The 20,799-nt window shown below is 35.3% G+C and overlaps 2 protein-coding genes across 6 annotated transcripts in view; one reads left to right on the top strand and one right to left on the bottom strand.

Moving 5' to 3' along the window:
- Positions 1–16,133, bottom strand: part of LRRC40 (leucine rich repeat containing 40) — a 46,287-nt gene extending 30,154 nt beyond the window's left edge. Inside the window, exons 1-4 of one of the 3 annotated variants that reach the window (XM_045998727.1) lie at positions 15,939–16,133; positions 4,968–5,149; positions 3,828–3,901; positions 1,124–1,253 (exon numbers count right to left, since the gene is read on the bottom strand). In XM_045998727.1, the coding sequence (XP_045854683.1) occupies positions 1,124–1,253; positions 3,828–3,901; positions 4,968–5,149; positions 15,939–16,089 (537 nt within the window). In that variant the 5' untranslated portion in view covers positions 16,090–16,133. Of the gene's footprint in view, positions 1–1,123; positions 1,254–3,827; positions 3,902–4,967; positions 5,150–15,938 lie in introns of those variants that run through there. The other 2 variants (XM_045998714.1, XM_045998723.1) reach the window with 2 other exon arrangements.
- Positions 16,134–16,226: 93 nt separating this feature from the next.
- SRSF11 (serine and arginine rich splicing factor 11) overlaps positions 16,227–20,799 on the top strand; it is a 43,218-nt gene continuing 38,645 nt past the window's right edge. For 2 of the 3 annotated variants that reach the window (XM_046000234.1, XM_046000192.1), the window contains exon 1: positions 16,227–16,326. The gene's annotated coding sequence lies outside the window, so the exon portion shown is untranslated. The remainder of the gene's footprint in view (positions 16,327–20,799) is intronic. The other variant, XM_046000201.1, reaches the window with a different exon arrangement.

Below are 20,799 nucleotides of genomic sequence, written 5' to 3'. Positions count from 1 at the left end.
AAAAAATAGAGGTAAAAGAATTTCCCCTTTAATGAGAAATAAACTTTAAGACTAAAGTGACATAAGTTTTTGAAAACATGTAATAGGGAAAACAATAAGAATGTAAGAGGAAATAACTATGTGCAGTATAGATTATATATTAGAACAACTAATCTAATCTAGCTAGTCTTTCAGATCGAATATTTTAGTGGAATCTTACTCCTTCAGGGGTATAGTAGGAGAAAAAAAGGGATACACTTTGGAGTCAAACTGACTTATGTTAAAATCCTTAATTCGTTACCTATTTGTTACATGGTTTCAGATAGGTACTTTTTTAAAAAAATAAACTGTAGTTTCATACTGAATTAGTGGATAAAACTATGTACCTTGCTATATGTAAAGTATAAAGCAAAGTGCGTATTATTTTCATTACTCTTAAAATAAAATCTGTTTTGGGCTGCCTGGGTGGCTAAGTGGGTTAAAGCCTCTGCCTTCAGCTCAGGTCATGATCTCAGGGTCCTGGGATGGAGCCCCGCATCTGGCTCTCTGCTCAGCGGGGAGCCTGCTTCCTCCTCTCCCTCTACCTGCTGTGCTGTCTGCTTGTGATCTCTCTCTGTCACATAAATAAATAAAATCTTTAAAAATAATAATACCTGTTTTGCTTTATGGTTATCTCCATTCAGGATGTGACACAGATGGAATGAAAATTTGCAAGGTAAGGTGGAAATTTTGAAAAGTAGGGAAGAAAAGGCAGGCCTTAAAGGGGCTGTTTGGACATTCAAAGGACAGGAGGGTTTTAGAGACAGTAAGGAAGGGGTATAGAAATGGGAATTCATATGCTAAAGACACATTTCCCCTATTTTGCAAAGCCATAAAATCCTCTGAATAATAGCCATTTCTTATCACCCCCTCTCTACACTCTATTCTTAAATTAAAACCTAACGTGATTTTATAAGAAAAAATAGGAAAAACAAATTTAACAATTACTAATTTAGCAATCTTATTGAAATGCAGTTTCTAAGAATCTAGTCATATAATCAGTTGTCCATGTTTTTCATGATTTCAATCATACATCCAATTTCTCAGCCTGATGAAAAATCACATCATCCCCAAATTATATAAAAATTGGAAAATCACAACTTACCAAATCTTCTAAATTGAAAAGTTGTTCAAATCCCTCTGGTATGCAAGTTAGTTCATTATGCTGGAGATATAGGCCTTTCAGGTTTCTTAGATTTGTAATTTCTTCAGGAAGTATTTGCAGTTTGTTATGGCTATTGATTGATAAAATGAATGCTAAGTAATTTGGTAATAACATAATAAATATTTGTAAAGGTATTTCTGCTAACCAACTACATGGGCTCATTTATAAAAATGAAATATGGTTACTCGTTCTAAAAACTCACCAAACTTCACATACAACTCATTAAGATTATAGTCATCTAAAGTAATCAAATTGAGAGTTTCAAAGAAAATAAAGGAACAAAGGTTTTTAACCAAATCATAAAATTTTAATTTTTCATACTGTATTTGAATTTTACTTTATTTTATTTTAAAGATTTTATGTATTTGAGAGAAAGAGAGAGAAAGTGCTCATAAGAGCACAAGTTGGGGAAACAGCAGAGGGAAAGGAGAAGCAGGCTCACTACTGAGCAGGGAGCCCAAAGCAGGCCTCGATCCCAGGACCCCAAGATCATCACCTAAGCCTAAGTCAGACACCTAACCAACTGAACTACCCAAGCGTCTCTGTATCTGAATTTTAGGATTCTGACACAGATATGGGCATATATACACTACAGTGGAATAACAGCTTCTATGGGGATTATGTTTTTAAGCTAGCACTCAAGACAAAAATAGCTATTTCTGTTAAAGGGCCTGGTATGTCCAGCTAAATGTAATATGCAACTCCACTCTTTGTACTTAGTCTTAATTTTTCAGCTCAGTCTTTCCATAGAGATACTCAGTTTATTGTTTTAGAAGTCCCAAGTCACTGAAGATGATACATTCTCTAATAATTAAGAGATGACCTGATTTAATTTGTTCCCAGATTTATCTCAAATATTCACTTAGGAATTCCATTCTATTTTCATGCCATCTACAATTACTTAACAAATAGCAGGGTGGAATAAGAAATATAATGGGGTAAAAATAACCTTAAATTACATAAAAATAAAACTAGCTGGAACAAAAATACCAAAAGATGTCATCTAAAATAAATAAAAAACACTAGTGGAACCTTCTCTCTCTCTCTCTCTCTCTGCCTGCCTCTCTGCCTGCTTGTGATCTCTCTCTGTGTCAAATAAACAAATAAAAAAAAAACACCAAAAAATTGGTTATTATTGTTGGTCACTTAATTGAAATCTTTGTACATTTCACAGGGATGTAGTTGGGCAGAGATGTAATCCTAGCTACATATTTCATCCATTTCTTTCCCAACTATTTCCTCCATCCCAACGCTTAATAGTCTGAAGTGCTGGAAGCTAAAGCTAAAGCCATACCTAATCCACACTTCCTCACATATTCTCTCAACCCTCCCCATTCTTGCCTTTGCAGGTCACACCCATGCCTTGGACTTGTATGGGGAAAAGGTTCTGATGTAGCTCTAATTGATTAGCACCTTTGATGTATAGATATTTTCGCTGACTCGTGGTAATTTTTTCAACAGATGAAGACTCTAACTAAAGGAAACGTTCTCCCTCAAAGCAATGACTTAATCACAGAACACTGAGATAGATCTGTAACCATACCAGTTTTATAAACCAGTTTTTCAAACCATGTTTTGAATACTTAATAAACATTTTTATCTCCTAAATGACATCTTCCCAAATCCCTTTCCCCTAATCTGTGTATATATAATATATCTAAGGTATTTATTATTTCTTGGAAGTCTAGGTGTGTATTGAAGGGCAAACAAAGTTAGTCAGAGTCTTAGCCACCTGGCTTCCCACATACCTATCAACAAGTACCAGAAGCATATCTGTAGAACTCCAGGAATCCTCAGAAAAGTTTAAAAGCTACTAATAATAAAACCATGACATTTTTCATCATTAATGAAAGAATTATTTCCAATTTTTTCCTATTGCTTAACCGAGACAGTTTTTAAAATATAAAAGTAACTTAAAACCTGAGATATCAATAAAAGGTTACTAAAATAACCAGTAAAAATTGTTACATAAAAATAAAACAAAAAGAGGATGCCTGGGTGGTTCAGTTAGTTAAGCATCAGCCTTTGCCTCAGGTAATTATCCCGAGGCCCTGGTATTGAGCCCCAGGTCCTCAGGTGCCCTGCTCAACAGGGAGTCTGCCTGTCCCTCTCTCTCTGGTCCCTGCCCACTCATGCTTTCTCTCTCACATTCTCTCTCTCAAATAAATAAATAAAATCTTTGTAAAACTTATGTAAATAAATAAGACAAAAAGGACTTAAAAAAATCAACTGGCTTTACATTTGTAAAATCAGAAAAACATGTAGGCAATTCTAAAACAAAAATAAACAAAAATAATCTGAGAAAATTTAAATTTCTTACTGTGGGGTGCCTGGGTGGTTCAGTTGATTAAGCATCTGCCTTTGGCTCAGGTCATGATCCCAGGGTCCTGGGATCAAGTCCCATGTCAAGGTCCTGGCTCAGTGGGGAGTCTGCTTCTCCCTCAACCCCTCCCCCTGCTCTCTCTCTCACTCTTTCTCTCAAATAAATACATAAAATCTTAAAGAAAAAAAAATTCTTACTCTGTTTTTACCACTTTCTGAGATAATACAAAAATATTTTCTAGTATTAGAAAAAATTTTTTAAAAATATTAGATTTATACCCTTATATTAGCAATATTGAAATTAAATAAGCTTAAATTTTACCTGACATTAAGTTTCTGAAGATTTTCTAACTCTCTTATAGCAGAAGGAAGGGATGTCAGCTGGTTATCATGTATCTAAAATGTATTTAAAAAAGTCAATTATCTTAGTTTTATAATTAACCACATATGAGTTTGCCATTGTACAAATTTTTTCAACAATAATTCTGTTATTCTAATTCAATAGCATAGTTGGAGTATTGTTAATTTGTTCTATGTACAGAAGAAGAAAAGGAATTAAGTTGACTAAGCTCCTGTTCAAAAATCATGAAGTGGTAAGTCATCAATTTTAGATATTACAATTAAAATCACTGAGAGGAATTTCAGTCTCAAATGAGAGAGAGGGTTAGAAACAATTAGCACTTGATGGTATGATTCATGTCAACATATTCCAAAAAAAAAAAAAAAAGAGAGAGGAGGAGAAACCTCTATTATATTCTCATATTATTTTCAAGATACAAGGAACCTTAGAGAACACCTAAGTCAATCCATTCATTTTGTAAATGAGGAAAATAAAATCTTCTCTAGAAATTTGACCAGATCTAAGACTTTCTGACATGAATTGGAAGATTTTTGATGTTCCTAAGTAAAGTACATCCAAACTCCAGAGACTGTGAAATAAACTACTCATGCTTTACCATATGACATGGCAATGAGACTAAAAAATTGTCCATGAATAAACACACAAAAAGTTCAATAATTTAAATCAGTATTGAAGTTTTAAAAAAAAAAGTAATTTCACGTACTGCTTTAATGTCTAGAATAATGAAGAAAAAAATAATAGCAATAAAAAAAAAGATAAGCAACAGCAACCACTTGTTAAATATGGATGCTATTTGCATGTAGTAATGCATTAAATTCTAGTAACAATTTTTAAAAATAAGTAGTGTCAGTCCTGGTTTAGAGATGTGGAAACTGAGGTACAATGAAGTAACTTTCCCAAGGTCACACAGCTATCAAGTGACATAGTCAGAATTGGAAACCTGATGTTTTATAAGTGCACTCTTAACCATCAGGCTATGCCTACCAATAATTTATTCTTCCTTGCATTCTACCAATTAAACACGTTTTCTGCTTATCAAAGCCTAAATTTTCCTTCAGAGTCTCTTTAACTACTGACCCATATTTATATCAGTCAACTTACATCAAGAACAGTGAGTGCAGGCAAGAGTCGTAGGTCATCTGTAAGTGACTGAAGTTTGTTGTTGGATATGATTAGTTTGGTCAAATCCGTCTGCTCCCACCATCGCTCAGTAGTACTGAATGAAAGATTCTGATTAGCTTCCTCAGGAATATCCACATTTATTCTCCAGACACACTGAGGTACTATTTCCATCACCACCACACCAAGAAGAAAGAAAAGAAATGAGATACTAAGTGACATACTTTTATAATAGCCATTCAGTTTATCTATCGAAAAGCATTTTCTGAAACAGTAAAACTTTTTAAATATTCAAAAAGCAATAATTTACAACCAAAGTTGATTTAATTCAAAAACAGAGAATATATTTTATATATTAAATCTTATATATTTTTTAAATATTTTATTTATTTGTCAGAGAGAGATAAAGAGCACAAGCAGGGCAAAGGGCAGGCAGAGGGAGAAGGAAAAGCAGGATCCCTGCTGAGCAAGAAGCCCAATGTGGGACTTGATCCCAGGACCCTGAGATCACAACCTGAACCAAAAGCAGATGTTTAACTATCTGAGCCACCCAGGTGTCCTTTACTTTTATTTTCAATCAGCTATATTTACTATACACATACTCTGCATAGCACATTGTAGTAGATATAAGACAATAAAGAAGGGACGTTACAATTATGCTAACACAATAAAAGCATGAAAATCAACATTTATAAGATGATGTCATAAGTTTTACAACAGGAGTATATACTGTCTAAGAAAGCACTGGTAATAGTAATAGCTAATAAGTATGAGGTAATTTTCTAATATACTCATTTAAACTTCATAATATTTCTGTGACATAGATGTTATTATTATTCTCATTTTATAGACAAGAAAAATGGGGCACAGAATTTGCCCAGGGCTATACAGTTAGTAGGTAGCAGAAATGGGATTCAAACACCTGCATAGCTATATTGCCTTGACTCTCAGTGGACATCTGGAAGGCATAACTAATTCTGGTAGCTGCTATTTTACCTAACATACAATTTTATTTCTTACTCCATCACACAACATCGTGTGAATTCTACTGCAGCAAACACAGTAACTTCTTAAACATAGCAAAAAAAGACCATATAAGTTGAACTGGGAGAGTCCAAGTTTGCCACTAAAAAATTTGAAACTCCAGAAGGTATTAACTTGCTACAGCGTTATACCAAAACTATTTTAAAGTCCTTCATTCCAGGGCACCTGGGGGGCTCAGTCGCCTCTGTCTTCAGCTCAGGTCATGATCCCTGAGTACTGGGACTGAGTCCCACATCAGGCTCCCTGCTCAGTGGGGAGCCTGCTTCTCCCTCTCCCTCTGCCTGCTCCCACCCAGCCCTACTTGCGCTCTCTCTCTTTCTCAAATAAATAAAATCTTAAAAAAAAAAAAAAGAGTACTTCATTCCTTCATAAAAGTAGGACTATACAGTAGTATCATTAGAACTTTCAGCAGTTATTAACCAAGGCAACAATGATTATATCCTGCAGTCATTGACGAAGATTTCAGAATGAGACTAAACGGAAAGGTGTTGTCAAAGTTTCAAGTTTGGGACACTGAAGTATAATTCAGGATTACTAATCTGATATAATGGTTTTATAGAAGCAAAGCAGAGTTTCTGAAATCCATGAGACTTACGCTCCTTCAAAAAAATGGGGTGCCTATATTCATATTAGAATGAATGAAAATAATCCTCTCCAACCCCTTCTCTCTGGTTAGGTAGTCACTTTATACTTCTACAAATGAATCCAGCTACTATGAATATTATAGAATATAAGCCCATTCATGTTTCCGTTTGTGGATTGTGGTTTATTTTTAAAGCAAAGCAAAATAAAAAGAATTCACTCTCCCCAACTTTTTCGAAAGCAAAAGCACCATAAATGTACCACTGTTACTACTATTACTATTACTACTGCTACCATTATTATTATTATAATTTTTTTTTTTGGTATATAGGTATGGATGGTTGAGTAAGAATAAGAAATGACAAATCAACTCAGATTAGAATGTGAATTTATTGACACCAAAAGAGTCCATATAAATGGGGATGTTCATGTATTTGACTAAGTATCAGTGTTACTCTTGAGAAAAATTTTTTTATAAGTTACCAATGACCTATCCAGGTTTAGTCACCAACAAACATTTCCAGAACAACAAAAGAGGAAAGACAAAACAATACAAAATACACACAAAAAGGCAGAAGAAACTATATGATATGTACAACTCTACTCCTAAGAAAATATATAGAGCACTTGTGCATCTATTTTTCTCTGATACCTATATAGAGGTACATTAAGATGATTATAATTAATAAGCAATGTAATAACAAATTTTGGTGGGGTTGAAGGAAGGAGCACAAGAAATTTATAAACAACATAATGAAAATATCTTGTTACCCATCAACTACACTAAATGAATGTTACAATGTTATCATTATTTCAGATTTTTCTGTTAGCAAAATTTGTCCTTGTTCTATCAAGGTATGGATTAACTGTTGACACTACAGTGTTACTGAACATATATCAATTTGCTTTTCCAGAAATACTGACATACTGCTCTTTCTTTTCCCCATTACTATTTGTGAGGTATTCCAATTTCAAGAGCTTAGAGCATCAAGATTCATGTCACTTTTCTTCTCCTACCCAAAAACAGAAAGAACCACTAAAAGTTACAAAAAGTCCTAATTATAGAGGAATTCTATAGAGTTATCCTAAAATAGCTTACCAATGCATAAAACAGATACTATCAGGTTAAGATAAGTGTCAATAGGCATATAAATGTGACAAAAATTTTGATAAAGTCAGTTTATTTATTTATTTATTAGGCTCCACATCTGGCATGGAGGCCAACATAGGGCTTGAATTTACAATCCTGAGATCAAGACCTGAGATTAAGATTTGGACACTTAACCAACTGAGCCACCCAAGTGTCCTTCATTTACTTTATGTAATATTTAAAGTATTATATAAAACATCAAATATATACATAAATTTAAAGAATAGTAAAATGAAGTACGCTCCATTATCCACCACCCACCTATAACAATTATCAACTCAAGTCCAGTCTTGCTTCATAAATAACCTCATTTTATAATGACATAAGCTACAATCATAAACTAGAAAAAGAAGAAATTAAACACAAAGTGAACAAAAGTAAAGAAATAAAGAGGGGAAATCAATGAAACAATAGATAAAAAGCAATTAAACCAATACCTGGTTCTTTGAAAATTGAAATATCACCTAAGTCCTATAGATGTTAAAAGGAAGAGACTATTATAAACAACTTTACATCTATAAATTCAATAGCTTAAATAAAATGAATAAATTCCCTGAAATAGGGGGAAAACCCACAACAACAATATGAAACCTAAGTGGCCTTGCATCTATTAAGAAATTGAATTTGCTATTTTAAATATTCCCATTTAAATATTTAAAACATACTTAAAACAAAGAAAACTCCAAGACCAGATGGCTTCACTGGTGAATTCTAACAGACATTTGGAGTAGAAATGATACGAATTCTACACAGACTCTTTCAGAAAATGGAGGAAAGAGCAATCTCTATCTCATTTTACAAAGCCAGCATTACCCCGATACCAAAACCAAAGACATTAAAAGAAAAAGAAAAAAGAAAGAAAAAGAAAAAAACTACAAACCAAACTCCCTAGTGATTATAGACCCAAAATTCCTTAACAAATTAACCTACATATAAAAAATACATCACAACTGTTCATAAAAAAAAAAAAGAAAGAAAGAAAGGATGACTACCCAACTTTTGTAGCAACATGGACGGGACTGGAAGTGATTATGCTGAGTGAAATAAGTCAAGCAGAGAGAGTCAAGGATCATACGGTTTCACTTATTTGTGGAGCATAACAAATGACATGGAGGACATTGGGAGATGGAGAGGAGAAGGAAGTTGAGGGAAATTGGAAGGGGAGGCAAACCATAAGAGACTATGGACTCTGAAAAACAACCTGAGGGTTTTGAAGGGGCGGGGGTGGGAGGTTGGGGGAACCAGGTGGTGGGTAGTAGGGAGGGCACGTATTGCATGGAGCACTGGGTGTTGTGCAAAAACAATGAATACTGTTTTGCTGAAAAAATAAATTAATTAATTAAAAAAAATACATCACAACCAAGTGGTAATTACATCAAGAATGCCGAGTGTTTTAACATCTAAAGGTCAATGAGATCTGTCATATTAACAGAAAAAAGATACCAATGATACTCAAGAAATGCAAAAAAAAAAAAAAAAATCTGACAAGATAAAAATTCTCAAAAAACTAAGTATTGAAGGGAATTCTTTTGACCTAATAGCAGGTTTCTATGAAAAGCATACAACTAACATCATACACAATGGTAAAGACTAAGTGCTTTCTCTCAGTGCCTTCTTAAGACAAGGATGCCCATTATCACAACTTCAGAATTCTACTCTGGGTCCTGACCAATGCAGTAAGGAAAATAAATAAATGGCATTCAGATTGGAAAGGAAAAAGTAAAACCATCTCTACTAGTAGAAAACATGATCATCTATGTAGAAAATCCTAAGGAACCTATAAAAAAATTATATGGAATGGGCTTAGAGATTCCACAGAATTCAAGGTTAATATACAAAAATCAACTGTGCTTCTAGGTATTAGCAATCAATAAATGAAAAACTCTTTTAAATGCTTAAAGATTCATAAGACACAGCATCTAAAACCATGAAATACTCAGGGTTAAGCTTGACAAACCAATGCAAAACCTGTGGTATGAAAATAAAAAATACTGCTGTGAAAATTTAGAGAAGGTCTAGATAAGCAGACAAATATACCAAATTATAAACTAATTTGTCACTTCTCCCCAAGGTGACTTACAGATTCAGCACAATCATAATCAAAATCTCAGATGGCGTTGCTATAGAAATTAACAAGCTGATTCTAAAATGTATTACCAAAACACAAAAGAACTAAAATAAATTAATTTTTGAAACTGTAAAAAAAGTTGTAGAACTTAACGATACTTGATTTAAAGTCTTAACTATAAAACTTGTCAAGACAGTGTATTAGTATAAGGATATATAAATCAATAGAAAAGATGAGTTCAGGAAAATTCCATGCAATAATATATTGTCAACCAATTTTCAACAGAAATGCCAATTTAATAAGAAATAGTCTTTTTCAACAAATGGCACAGGAACTATGAATTCATATAGATAAAAAAAGAACCTCAACCTTCACCTTATGACACACTCTAATCTTAACTTAAAATAGATGATAGTCTTAAATACGAAAGACAAAACTATAAAAATTCTAAAAGAAAGCCGAGGAGAAAATCTTCACAGCCCCTGGGTGGATAAAATTTCTTAGTACAGAAAAAGTACAAATCCCAAAAGAAAAATAATTGATAAGTTGGACTTCCTCAAAATTGAAAACTTCTGTTTTTCTAAAGAAATCATTAATACTCAGACCACGAAAATATATTAGATATTGATAGAGATAGATATCTGAATACTTCTATCCCAAAACATAAAAGGTCTTACAACTTAAATACAAATAGCCCAACTTAAAAATAGAAAAAAAATCTGAACACTTGGTAGAAGATATACAAATGGCCAATGAATAGCTGAAAAAGATGCTCATCATAAGTCATTAAGGAAAATGTAAATAAAACCATAAGGACTACACTACACTACAACACAAATACAAGAATGGCTAATATCAGAAAGACTGACAATACAAACTGTTGGTAATAATCTAGAGCAACTGAATCTCTTGTTTACTAGGAGTAAAAAGCTTGGTAAATTCTTATAAAGTTAAATATACACTTACCACTATATGTCAAGCAATTCTACTCTCAGGTATGTAACTCACCAGGAATGATAACATACGTCTACACAAAGACTGTACTTGAAAACTCATGACAGTTTTACTCATAATAGCCAAAAACTAGAAGCAAATCAAATGTTGATCAACAGGTAAATGGATAAACAAATTGAGGTATATATATATATATATATATATATATATATATGCATATATATACATACATACACACACACACACATATATATACACACACACAAACATATACATACAATGGACTACTACTCAACAATAAAAAAAAATATAATGATACAAACAACATGGAGGAACCTCAGAAAACATACTAAGCAAGAGACGCCTAAGACAAAACAAAAATTGCAAATGTATAATTCCGTTTAAATGAAATTCTAGAAGCAGCTAACCTATATTGATAAAAGCAGATCACTGGTTGTGTAGAATTAGCAGTGAGGGTTGACTGACAAAAAAGGGGCTTAAGGGAACTTTTTGAGTGTTGGAAATGTTCTATACTTTTTATTGTGGTAGTGATTACATAACTTCATGTATGTGTAAATGTGTGTGTGTGTACACGCATATATATACATCAAAACTCACTAAATGGTACACTTAAAATGGATGCACACATTGTTTATAAATTATATCCCAAAAAGGTTAACTCAAAATAAGATAAACATGATGTAATGTATCAAGGCAATCTTATGTGTGCATATATTCATTCACATATGTGTATGTATGCATACATATCAAGGTATATAGATGCATAAATACACATACATTTATACACCTACATACAAAGATACATATATTTCTTACAAGATGATAATTGTCTCAAACAGTACTACTCGATACAACTTTCTGCAATTATGGAAATATCCTATATGCGGCACTATTCAATATGGTAGCCACTAGCTCCATACAGCTATTGAACACTTAAAATGTGGCTAAGTTGACTGAAGAACATAATTTTTAATTTTATTTAATTTTGGTTAATTAACATTTAAATAGCCATACATGACTAGAGGCTTCCGCAATGAACAGAATGGCCATTAACAAAGACTGGAAAAAGATTTCTTTGCATATTTTTTTGGGCATATTACTCACTGGCAATAGCTAATTATAGAAATAGGTACTACCGATGGATTGATGCCAGAAAACTTGTCTAATTTGGGGAAGATATTTAGAGGTGGGTATGGTTAGAAACAGAGAAGAAATTTTTTAAAAAAGTTTAAAATGGTTTTTACATGGAAGAATAAAAGAATGTGTAGCCAGTAAACTACAGAAGCAACAAATCATGAAACTGAGAAATCTTTTTTGACAGTTTTGAATAGTTTCATATATATAATGATCACCCATCGTATATGATAGTTCCTTAAAGTGGAAAACCATAATCATTCCTGTTAAGGTCTATATACTCATGTATGTAGATTCCATCTTCTAAAAGGTTGTAAATATGTTAAACTATGATACACATGATGACATCCTGGATGTATCACTGACCAAAGAGTTAGAGAACTAAGCCTTGGTTTAAACTGTGCAACTAATCAAACTGGCTAGTAATCCAACATCTCTGGTTACCAGTTTCCTTGTTGATTAAATGAGCGAGCCCCACAGTAACTTAAATGCCGGATGTAGCAATAGTAATACAAAAAGTCTTTTGCTAGGTGCAGAATAATATTTTAGTATGAGTTTATCCTACAAATGGCATTCACTAAAAGCTCTACCCAATTATGAGGATTTTACAAGAATCAACCACTTAAGACTAGCACTATGCCAAAGATAGGGAAAACTCACTGATAAACATTCCAAATTTCTCACAGTAGTTTATTCGTGGCAACCAATGGCCCTCTTACATTAAAGAAAGAATCCCCTACTGACTTATTCAAAATACTGCAGTGTCACTTTCAGACTATCTTTAAAGTTCAATAAGAAACAAATACAGTCATACACATATACACACATACCACCAGAGTAAAATCGAATAGTTATATAGAAAGCATTAACTCAGTTTCGGCTTGAGTAACTTTGTGTTTTAGAACACCTGAGTCATTGTTATGTTAGAATGTATGAAGAGAACAGTTCTCTTGAAGTCCAGCAGGATACTGTAAAAAAAAAAAAAAAGAAAAGAAAAAGAAAAAGAAAAAAGAAACAATGCTTAACATATATAAAAGGAAACATTTTTTTACCAATCACTTTAAGAGAAAAACAAGCTTAAGTTTATACTTTAATTTGAGGGTATATTCAGTTTTATAGTGAAGATAAAACTCATTGAAACTGGAATTCCATTCTTCTCTATCTGTACTTTTCCTGTGACAGTATCTATGACAGATGGCATTCACTCAACTAATGCTCCCCCCATCCTTTTCTACCTAAGAAAACATACTAAAATGCAACTGAGTGAACATATTAATATAAAGATGAGTTTAAGTTCTGCACTAATTTATTAAACAAATTTTGGTACTGATAGTAACTTCTCAAGACACTGAAACAATGAAGTTCAGAACTATTTTAACAGACAAAGAAATAGGAATGGCACTTTCAATTAACCATCTAGTTCCTTGTTTCATAATCCAAACAAGCAGATTTCCCTGGATTTTAGTATACTAAAAACTAAATGCTTACCTCAAGATACTGCCATTGTATACAGATTAAAACACTTTCCTCTTGTTTTCATTTCTAAGAATGTACCAGAATAGCTTGTTTGGATGATCCACTCAATAGTTTCTTTCTGAAATTATTTTTTTTTAAGATTTTATTTATTCATTTGACAGAGATCACAAGTAGGCAGAGAGGCAGGCAGAGGTAGAGAGGAAGGGAAGCAGGCACCCTGCTGAGCAGAGAGCCAGATGCGGGGCTCGATCCCAGGACCCCGGGATCATGACCTGAGCTGAAGGCAGAGGCTTTAACCCACTGAGCCACCCAGGAGCCCCTCTTTCTGAAATTATTATTAAAATCTGATACTTTGGTTAATTCTTATCGGCTGCTCGTACTATTAAATTCAATTAAGACAACCAGTAGTCAAAATAGAGTTAAGCTAAATAGTAAAGCAGAACACAGTTAATACAGATTTAAGATTGGTTATTTAAAACTTGGGAAATATATGGTTTATGTTACGCTTTTTACTGTGTCATAACAAATTGTACATACTTTTTTGAAAAAGGCAAATTCTCAGTACTTTAAAACAGATGGCATGACATCTTGAGGCCTAGAAGCCCTAGACCTATTTACTTAATTCCACAAATAGAAACTAACCAAACTGCTCTCTGCAATATAAGGATAGCCTTATACCCATATTTCCCTTTCAAATAATATGGTTTCCAAACAAATTTAATTAATTGGTTTAGAAAAGTATCCTCTTACCAATATTCTTGTCAGTTCAATCATGTGGTTTCCTTTAAAATTTACAGCATTCTTTTGTTCCAAACCTTTTACTTTCATTCAATTTTTGATGTATCACCCAAAAACATTATCTACACTACTATCCTACCAATGTCATGTAACCACAAGGCAACAATCAATAACTCCTCTTCAACTCCATCTTTCTTTTACCTGGTCCAATGAAAAAGCTACAATATCTATACTAAACCAAACAATGACATATTTCTGTGTACTTGCTCAGAAAAGGAACTGTCATTTAAAATTTTCAAGAATGTTTCTAATATTCTTCTTTGAAGTTGGTTATTAACAGTTATTTTGTTTCAGCACACCTTTATCAGGAAGTTACAGAACTGACACTTAAGAATGATAACTTAAAAAAACTGCCAACAATATTTGAATGTTTTAGTAAATTATAGTAATCATAAGATGAAATATTAAAGTCATTAGGAATAATCAGATGATTCAAGTGACACCAAAAAATGTCCAAACAGGAGTCCAGCAGAACTCAATACAATTCTAAGTTTGTTAAAAAAAAAAAAAAAAAAAAGTACATTCTAGTACAGCACTTAGTATTTGGAAAGATTCATTCACTCACTTATTCCTTCCACAAACATTGAATAAGAATCTATTACGAACCAAGAACTCTTTTGGTTGTTAGTGATACAAGAGTGAGTAACAGAAAGCTCCTTGATTTCATGAAACTAACATTCTAGTGGGAGACCAGGTAAGACAATAAACAAATACGTAATATAAATTCTGATAGTGAGTGTTATTAAAAAATTAAACAGGTAAAAACAAAAACCAACCAACCATAGTGTTAGCAATGATATTTATTGATGAGGGCAAGTTAGGAAGGACCGGTCTGAGGTGTGACCTTTGAGCAGAGTCCTACAGGAAGCAAAAAGCCCTAGTCGGGTATCAATGAAAATGTTCCAGGCTCTGGGAAAAACAAATGTGTATGTACAGCTGTAGCTTTAAAATATTTATGTTTCCACTGATTAAAAGCTTTTCCAAATAGAGCAGAGATTTAATGTCATATACCCTTTGATTTGTTCTGAAAGTATTTGCTTGGTCCACTCTATACATGACACAATAAAAAAGCAATCATTAAAAAGAAAATGGAAGGTTTCAACCCCAGACAGCCTAAAACCTGAAGTTACTTTTTAAAAAGATTTTATTTATTTGACACACAGAGATCACAAGTAGGCAGAGAGGCAGGCACAGAGAGAGAGGGGGAGGCAAGCAGACTCCCTGATGTGGGGCTCAATCCCAGGACGCTGAGATCATGACCTGAGCCGAAGGCAGAGGCTTTAACCCACTGAGCCATCCAGGCACCCCTCAAACCTGAATTTAAGTAGAGAAAAACATTACAGGAAGAATGCTATATTCTCTCTTCCCACTTCCCACTCCCTCCCTTACACAAGGGACAATCACAAGTGCATTTGGCTACTATTCTTTCATGGTACACAGGTGCTTGTTGATCTTTACTAGGTTTCTGAGGATGGTCCCAAATTTATTTTGTATGGCATCTATCTAGATCCTCAATCTAGGAAATATGCTCATTATTCCTTGAGGAAAAGTGGGAACTGAACGGGCCTGACCTAACCAGTGGGAATATGATGGGTGCCTCAATTAGAGCCCGAGGGTCCTGGCTAGGAGACTGTGGCAAAGATGTCAGAAGCGGGCTAAGGAAAGGGAGCCTGCCAGGGGCAAGTGCTTTCTCATAGCGCAATCTGGTAGTACCTCTGGATCTTACCTTCACTGAGATTTCGACCCGACAGGTTTAACTGGCCGCTCTTCCTCGCTGCCTTTAACAGCCCCTGAGGTACTGAAGCACCGACCTCTCTCCTCTCAGCTCTAAAACCCGCTCGTGTATCCCTCTCCGCCACTCCCTTCAGGCGCGACATGTTCAAACCTTTGAGTCCAGAAGCAGAGCGCCGTCCGTGACGTTTAAAGGTGGCGCCGGCGTGCTACCCCGCCCCTGCTGTGAGCGCGCGCCGTGCGCTGTGCTCGTGGCCTTGAGCGGGGCCTTCGCTCTTGGCGGCGCGGCCCCGATGTCGTCACCGCCAGTACCTGGGGTGGAGGGTAGAGGAGCCCTTCCCGTTGCCGGTGCCGGTCTTGTGTCTTGCAATTACTTCGCTCAAGTAAGTGCGTTTAACGGGCTGAAGAGGGGCTCTGCGGGTTTATTGTTTGTATTGTTATTGCGACTGCAACCTTCTCTTCTGCGCTCCCGCCGTGACGAGGGTGTCAGGGAAGGGTAACCTTCTCTCCTCGCTTGGCCTGAACGTGGGCCTTGACTAAAACTTGAGACCTGGGCGCGGTCTGAAGCCTCTCTGGACCCTGGTGTGTGTGTGTCGCTTCTGGAGGTGGCGCCGGGACATTCGTCCGGTGTAACAAATAAAACAGATTTCGGTTCTTCGCGGGTACACCCGGACTCCTAGAATTAGTTCCCTTTGCCTGCTGTTGTATTTAGTTTATAGCCCCCACAGGAGGTAGTGTGAAATAGAAGGGCTGGCTTCAGAGGAGAAAAAAGAAAGCTTAATAATGAATGTTCTCTCCCCTAGACAGTTTACAGAGACAAGTGGAGATGCAAACTTTAGTGTAGCGAAAACAGCTTGAATTTTGAAGCCCAAATGTGAGTTCGAATTCCAGCTGCTTCTGTATCTGACCAGCCATGTGACTAACTTTAGGAGTTTATTCGGCCGTTTTTAAAGCTTACTTCTTTTCGTGAATTTAGGGGTAATTCCTATCTCATTTGTTTTTTGTTTTGTTTTGTTTTGTTTTAATAAGTGAAGAACTTTAAGTATTGAGTGCTTCGTGAGGAAAGGGGCTCTAGTATAAAAAATGAAAATTTTGTTCAGTATGTCGGTTTTCCTGGATAGTTAGTTTCTGTATGAAATGTACACCTGTATTGATTCATTCAACAAATAATTAGGAACTCATCATCTTCAGTACTGTGTTGAAGTGATTCTGTTTCAGAAGGCATAAACTGGGAAATATCCTCCTAATCTTCCATTAACTTGGGGATCGGTAGGATAGGATGATGGCCCACTGACAATCTCAGCACAGAGTTTTGCCTGAGTCCAGGTTCTTGCTACCTGTAAAATTCAGTTTTTAACCCCCTCTCGTTTTTACTTCTTGGTTCTTTAGAGTTCTTTACACTAAAAATGAATAGCAGAACAGTACCAGTAGTTACACTACCAAGCAAGAAGAGTGGGTTTTAATGCAAGGACCCTACTTTTTGCAAGGCCACTAATTCCCACCTCCTTCCCACCCCAAATTTATCTTGACAGTAATGATTATTGCCACCTTCCTGAGTTGTAAGTGACAGCCGTTAAGTGACAAGCTCAGTGCTGATAAAACCTTCTTAGCTATCTTTTATTCAGCACAATAACGAATTTTGCTGGTGAAAAAATTGAGGCTGAAAGGGATTAAGGAACTTGCTGAATGAAGGTCACAAGTTTCTGTAAGTGGTATAGGCAAGAATATGAACCTAGGTCTCCAAAGTCTTGCTAATCATGATTTACCTAGTGGCTCTTACTTCATCTTTTTTAATTTATTTTATTTATTTGACAGACAGAGATCACAAGTAGGCAGAAAGGCAGGCAGAGAGAGAGGGGGAAGCAGGCTCCCTGCTGAGCAGAGAGCCCAATGTGGGGCTTGATCCGATCCGAGGACCCCGGGATCACGACCTGAGCCGAAGGCAGAGGCTTTAACCCACTGAGCCACCCAGGCGCCCCTCTTACTTAATCATTTTCAGTGCCTTATTCCTAGAACCACTTTAAGGGACACTTCAGTTATGTTTTAAAAGAAGGGTTTTTTTTGAGAAAAAACTTTTACTCTTTTGTAGGATGCAACAGCCTACCTTTGGAGGAGGAATTGCTCAAGTATAAAAGTTTACAGTAGCCTCCCCTCCGCCATCATAGATTCTTTTTTTAGTTCAATATTTTTTAAAATAACGTGCAAGGTATAATATTTTCATTTATTGTGCTTCTACTTGAAGTTAAATATTTTGTTACTAGCATGTAATTTTAGTAAACATTCCTGCATTTTGTATGAGAAGCATACTTCTGTTTAATGGCAAAGGAATTCTGAAAATCCAAGTGACCGTATACTTGTGGTAAACTTCGATAGATACATACTGACATATATAAAAATTTTACTAGTATATATCTATAGTACACTGTATATACCTGTGTAGCAAATACAGATTAAGCAACTTGAATTGAGCTTCTTTAATGAGAGAGTATAATTATGTATACTTACATTTGTGGGACTTAACACTTTGTATCAATTTTATTACTTTAGGAAGAATGCATTGCAAACAAAAAACCCAACCCTTTTTTACGTTGAGCATAGCAAAAATATTTGCTTTTAAAAAAATGGATTTTTGAGGGGCGCCTGGGTGGCTCAGTGAGTTAAGCCTCTGCCTTCAGCTCAGGTCATGATCCCAGGATCCTGGGATTGAGCCCCGCATCTGGCTATCTGCTCAGCAAGGAGCCTGCTTCCCTTCCTCTCTGTCTGCCTGCCTCTCTGCCTACTTGCGATCTCTCTCTCTCTGTCCCCCCCCCAAAAAAAAAAAAAAAATTTAATAAAATCTTAAAAAAAAACAAAACATTGCTACATGTTAGATTTTTTTCAAAACTGAAAAGTACTGTTAGGATAGATTTATATAGGCAAATTGAGAAACTAGTAAAGAAAACTGGCATTAACTTGTGCAAAATTTTAAAGCACATTTTAAAAATGTTATCAACTAATAGCAAAGTGAATTTGCTTTGCAGACATTTCTAGAAGTTTCCATTTTGTGTAACTTAACAAATGTAGATATAGCCTATTTTGAATTACTCTTATGTTTATGTTTCAGAATATTGCCTAATCAGTGGGAGCTGCTATTTTATGGTAGTTATTTATTGAGAGAACATTCATTTTTTAACAGTCATTATTGATTGACATTGTTGAACCTAACGTTGCTTATAAATGTTTTTTGAGTTGAATTTTTTACATTGTCACATACTTACTATTCAGAGTTTTCTCTATGTTTGTCCTTATATCAATAAGCTGTTTTAAGTGATTAAAATCGAGAGCAAAATTATGTCGGACGGGTTCTCCGTAAAATTCAACTTTTCAGGTGTTTGTTACACATCTTTTAGTTTCCTTTAAAAATTTTATTTGCAGTTTCACATGTTTTCCATTCATGCTCCAACTACCAACTTTTAAAATTAGTCAGTAGGAAACATTCTATACTATTTCGTTGAAGGCAGTATATACTTTGCATTTTATTCATAGTTTCAGATGTAGCTTTGAATTTTGTTGTTAGTGAGTATGTGATAACTTTTTCTGATGGAGTGCATTTTATTTTATTTTAAAGATTTTATTTATTTATTTGACAGAGATCACAAGTAGGCAGAGAGGCAAACAGAGAGAGAGGAAGGGAAGTAGGCTCCCCACTGAGCAGAGAGCCCGATGCGGGGCTCGATCCCAGGACCCTGGAATCATGACCTGAGCCGAAGGCAGAGGCTTTAACCCACTGAGCCACCCAGCACCCCTGCATTTTATTTTAGAATAATTATTTGTATTTTTTTGCATGTTCCCTGTGCTTCTCTTTTTTACTTTTTTTTATTTTTTTTTAAGATTTATTTATTAGAGAGAAATCACAGTTGGGAGAGACAGGAAGAGAGAGAGAAAATATCAGGCAGAGTCTGCCCTGAGTGGCAAACCCAACTTGCACTGGATCTCTCATGACCCTGAGATCTTGACCTGAGCTGAAACCAAGAGTTGTAAGCTTAACTGGTTGTTCCCCTTGTTTTTACTTTTGTCTTAAAGCAGTGAGCTTTCTCTAGGTAGTGTAATATTTGATTCAAATGTTGGGTCTTATATTTCTCTGAGCTTTCAAGACAAAAGAATTTCAGTCCACCAGCTTTGGGAAAATAATCATTTTCATTTTCCTCTTTTGAAAAGGCTTCTATGAGGCGCCGGGGTGGCCAGTCAGTTGAGCATCTGACTCTTGGTTTTGGCTCAGATGGTGATCTCAGGGTTGTGAGATCAAGCCCTGCATGTGACTCCATACAGAATCTGATTAAGATTCTTTCCAGGGGCTCCTGGGTGGCTCAATCGTTTAACATCTGCCTTTGGCGCAGGTCATGATCTCAAGGTCCTGGGATTGAGCCCCTCATCCATCTCCCTGCTCAGCAGGAAGCCTGCTTCTCCCTCTCCCTCTCCCCGGCTTGTGTTTCCTCTCCGTCTCTCTGTCAAATAAATAAATAAAATCTTTAAAAAAAGATTGCCTGGATGGCTCAGTCAGTTAAGTGTCTGCGTTGGGCTTAGGTCATAATCCCAGGGTCCTGGGATGGAGCCCCACGTCAGGCTCCAGGCTCAGTGGGGAGACTACTTCTCCCTCTCCCTCTACTCCTCCCCCTAGCTCTCTCTCTCTCTCTCAAATAAATAAAATCTTTAAAAAGAAAAGACCTCTCTTTCCCTCTCCCACCCCGTAAAATAGAAAAGTATTTTTAAAAATAAAAATAGAGTAAAGTAAAAAGTCTTCTACATGCTAGTGTTTATCCTCTGGAGAATAGTGGAGGAACTAGTTTAAAAACATATTTTTACAATCATAATTATTA

The sequence above is a fragment of the Meles meles genome, chromosome 1 (assembly GCF_922984935.1).
Source record: "Meles meles chromosome 1, mMelMel3.1 paternal haplotype, whole genome shotgun sequence".
Taxonomy (NCBI): Eukaryota; Metazoa; Chordata; class Mammalia; order Carnivora; family Mustelidae; genus Meles; species Meles meles.
This window is presented reverse-complemented; position numbering and strand designations above follow the sequence as displayed.